This window comes from Gekko japonicus, unplaced genomic scaffold (assembly GCF_001447785.1).
Source record: "Gekko japonicus isolate JY-2015 unplaced genomic scaffold, Gekko_japonicus_V1.1 scaffold29, whole genome shotgun sequence".
NCBI classification, from domain to species: Eukaryota; Metazoa; Chordata; class Lepidosauria; order Squamata; family Gekkonidae; genus Gekko; species Gekko japonicus.
Genome location: NW_015172003.1, coordinates 1,440,039 through 1,444,324, shown reverse-complemented (window position 1 = coordinate 1,444,324; position 4,286 = coordinate 1,440,039). Strand labels below are relative to the sequence as shown.

The 4,286-nt window shown below is 40.1% G+C and overlaps 1 protein-coding gene across 1 annotated transcript; it reads left to right on the top strand.

Moving 5' to 3' along the window:
* Positions 1–533: 533 nt before the first annotated feature.
* On the top strand, positions 534–3,573 carry CALHM2 (calcium homeostasis modulator 2). The gene is made up of 2 exons (XM_015420140.1): positions 534–1,149; positions 1,832–3,573. The coding sequence occupies exons 1-2, from the start codon at positions 607–609 to the stop codon at positions 2,246–2,248; spliced, it is 960 nt and encodes a 319-aa protein (XP_015275626.1). The 5' UTR covers positions 534–606; the 3' UTR covers positions 2,249–3,573.
* The last annotated feature ends 713 nt before the right edge of the window (positions 3,574–4,286 follow it).

The following is a 4,286-nucleotide window of genomic DNA, read 5'->3' as shown; positions in this document are numbered from 1 at the left end:
GTTCCCTATTCTCTTCCAGCTTGACCAATGGAGTCTGTAGGTAAGGTAGCGGGGAGAAACTTACTTATTAGTACACATCCTCCAAAAACTGACAGAGGGAAACAAGCAACTTCAGTGGTGGTAAGTTTGGAGACATCCTCTCCTTTCTTTGAAATAATAACTTTTAACATGTACATCCAACTCAAAGAGAACATTTTTGTGTTCAAATAGCACATCCCTATATTTTGTTTTGATTCACACACATTTCACTCCTAAAATACTAACCAAGTTTAGAAAATTATTTTTCACTACATGCCATCAGAAATGTGAGATCTACTTCCTTGCAGAGTGTCAATCAAATAAGTTCAATTAGCAAACAATTTCTAGTTAGGTACAGACTGAATATGTATTAGAAACTAGCACTCATAGTAAAACATAAACCCAGCTAGTATATCTATTAAAGAGAGGCTCAGATGGAATGTTTCTACTGGGTAACCATGAAAATGTTCCATTTTAAATTCTTAGTGATAATTCTCTTCTTGCAGTCCATGAGAGATAAGAACAAGGCTCCTTGTTGCTGGCCCCACATCACAACACTGAAAGTTCTACTTGGACAAAGAAAACAAGATGGCTGCACTTCTTGCAGAAAACTTCCGCTTCCTCTCGCTATTCTTCAAGAGCAAAGATGTGATGATTTTCAATGGCCTGGTTGCCTTGGGCACAGTTGGAAGCCAGGAAATCTTCTCAGTAGTTGCATTCCACTGCCCATGCTCCCCAGCTAGGAACTACATCTACGGATTGGCTGCCATGGGTGTACCAGCCCTGGCCTTGTTCCTTATTGGTGTCATCTGGAACAACCACACTTGGAGCCTGGTAGCAGAATGTCACAGACGAGGAACCAAGAACTTTTCAGCAGCAGCAACCTGCTTGATCTTTGGCTCAGTCATGGGGCGAGCTGCAGTGGCTCCTGTCACATGGTCGATGATTTCCCTGCTTCGTGGAGAGGCCTATGTCTGTGCCATGAGTGAATTTATGGATCCTTCCTCCTTGTATGAATTTCCACCTGGCTATGGAGCCGATATCATGGCCAGATTCCCTTGTGACGATCTGCCGGGAAACTTGACGATATTTAAGGATGAAGTTATAAGGCGATTAAAATATGAATCACAGGTATCATATTTTACTTACTTATTTCTGAAGTAGAATGCTGCCTACTTGTTTATCTGATTGATTACTGTGGGGATATATCTCTGTATAATGTCAGTGGCAGCAACCAATGATTCTGAAGGGAAAATATCCTTGCATCTATGTCATGTCTATTCCTACAGTTATTTACATAATTTCTGCCTCACCTTTTTCATTTATGTGCCCCAAAGCAGCTAATAATACTGCAAAATGTAGGGACTTTTTTTAAAGTCAGTGCATGTTGGAAGTAGGACAGTCTTGTTCTTGGCCCTTAGTATTGCATAAGGAATTTATTCTGATGTTTCTTTTCTAGAGATGTTGAGGTTATTTTAATAATAGACAATCATTCTCAAGAATCTAGATTCCTAATCCAGAAAAACCTTTACCAGTGAATTAAATTCAAATATTGGAGCTATTGAAGATGTATTCAGATGCTTTCCAAAGTAGACATTCACAATGCTTAATTGAAACAAACTTAGAAATTATCTGGACCTGCCAAAATATGGAGATGCAGGTTTCCTTGAGCCTGCTGTAAATCCATCTTCTTTCTACATGAATATAAGAGAGGTAGACTGTATAATCAGGCAGCACAGCTCAATACACTACGGCGGGGGGGGGGAACTAAAACAAAGCCCTGTTCTTTTACTAACACTATTGTTCCTTTCAGCTTTTTGGGTGGATGCTCCTTGGTGTAGTTGCAGTTCTAGTGTTTCTCACCAAATGCCTGAAGCATTGCTGCTCACCACTCAGCTACCGGCAGGAGGACTACTGGGATCAATACCGATCTAATGAGACCAAACTGTTCCATCGCACTGCAGAGGTGCATTCTAAGGTCATGGCTGCCAACAATGTCAAAAAATTCTTTGGTTTTGTATGCTTAGATAAGGAAGAAAAGGAATTGGTACAGGAGTACCCTGTGGAAGATGTCCAGCCCAGGCCACAATGGGATGCCATCACTGGGGTCTGTATCTATCGGGAGAATAAAGGCTTCCCTCTCTACAGCCGTCTTCATAAATGGGCCAAAGGTGTAGTGGGATGCAACTCAGGTCCTGATAACCAGGAAATGGTCTTCCTTGCTGCCTAAGATAACTGAACGTGTCCAGCAATCTCTTCATACTCTGTGCGCCATGCTCAGCTAGTGCATAAAACTGATGGATTGTTTGTGAATTACCAACTGAGCGACACAGGTAGCCTACTCCTCATGGGAGTTGAATCAAAGACCAATGGCAATTGTGTCTTACTAGGGAGTTCTCCTCTGAAAGATCAAAGCTTTGCTGCTTTGGCAGAAGAATAGTACTAAACTTGAGATAACCAAGTGAAGCTTGATTGTTGACTGGCAGCAGGGTTTGCAGATGCCAGACACAGAGAAGTCCTCATAAGAGACACACATGTGTAGCAGCAAGGTTTATCCTCATTTAAGGCACAAAACAATCTTACCAAGCTTATTATTTTGACTGCTGCTACCTAAATTGTACTTCTTTAGTAGCTTTCCTCTAGGAAGACTGAAACCAGAGTGTGGACATCGAGAGAAAGCCACCAGTGATAACATAGATGACTAACTCAGGAACTTTACTGTTGCCTGGCATGATTTAAGTTTGGAGGAGATGGGACTGTGGAATTCCGTCTTTGCAAGTGGCAGCTGCTCAGCTTTCCCTTAATTTGGTTTTAAAAAACAGAACTGGACCGAATTATCTCCTTTGATCAATGATACTGTGCTTTGAAATGGCACGCCTGTACTATTGCACTTGGAAATCTTGTTTATAATTATGGGTTTTCCACATTGCTGCACTTTACATAACAGAAGCACAATTTCTTGCTCTGAAGGTCTAGCAAATACAGCCATCTTTACTTGGAAGATAGCAGATGGGGCCATCCATAGACAAGGCAGGGGTTGCTAGCTACATAGTCAGGGGATTCTTCAGGCATGCAGAAAAACATTTTACTTTAAGAAAGCCCCCGCCTTCTCTCTCACACACAAACACACAACCCTGATGAAGACTGAGCCTTCAGGTTTCCCTGTCATAGGTACAGAGATCAGTTAGAGGAGGAAAAAGGAAATGGGAAGGGAAAGTTAGTCAGGCTCAATACCTTTAATATATGTTACCCTGAAGGAGGAAATTCCCAATCACTTATTCTTTGTCACCCATGATTTCTTATCAGAATAAGGCAACACAGTGTACAAATGCTGAAACTGTAACAAAACCACTGAGGTAAAACAGAATTTCAGATAAAGAATATGAATAAACCAATCTCGTGTACAGATGTATTCGGTGTACTTATTTCTTTAGAAATATAAGTACATAGAATACATAGACACACAATTGGTTTATTCATATTTGAAATTCTGTTCTCCACAGTGGTTTTGTTACAGTTTCAACCCATGATTTCTTGGCAGGTCCCTATTTCCCCCCCCCCCCCCTCTTTAGCTAGAAATCTTGCAAGCCTTCAAAAATTTGAGGCCATGCTTTCAGAAGGAGCAAGGTATGCATGTGAAGAAGAGCAGAGATTCAGTTTCCGCTATAATACCAATGCAATCCATCTTATAGATAAGGATTAGGTATAGCAGGCAGGGGCAAAGTGCTTTAGTAAAATATCTTTATGACAAGTTTCATTTCAACTTTCTAGGTAACCAAGTGCTGCCATATTGAGTTGAGGATGTATTCAACCCCTTATATCTTTGTGTATGTAAGATCTACTTAAACCATACTGGTTCCAGATTGTTGTTAGACCACCAGCCTCTCTTGCATTTTTGTATCATCCCCTGCCTTCAGTTGCAGACTGGTCCTACATTCAAGATCAACAATCCTTATGTGAATAACCTTTAAAACAGTTATTAAGAAGTCCTAAAATGAACATGGGAACACTACTGGATTATATATTCAATATATTACATTAATATTTTATTTTACTTGTACATTCTAACCATCTTTAAAAGGTAAGGAAAGTTTTGGCCTATTAAACATTGGATTAGATGTTTCTAATCAATCATATGAGTAGGAAACTGTACAAAAATGGTATCACTTGGTTCAAAGGTTGAAGGCTGCAATTAATGAACAGGTATAATATCATAGTATTTATCAAGATTATGTTGAAACATCAAAACTATCCCTGACAGCAGAACC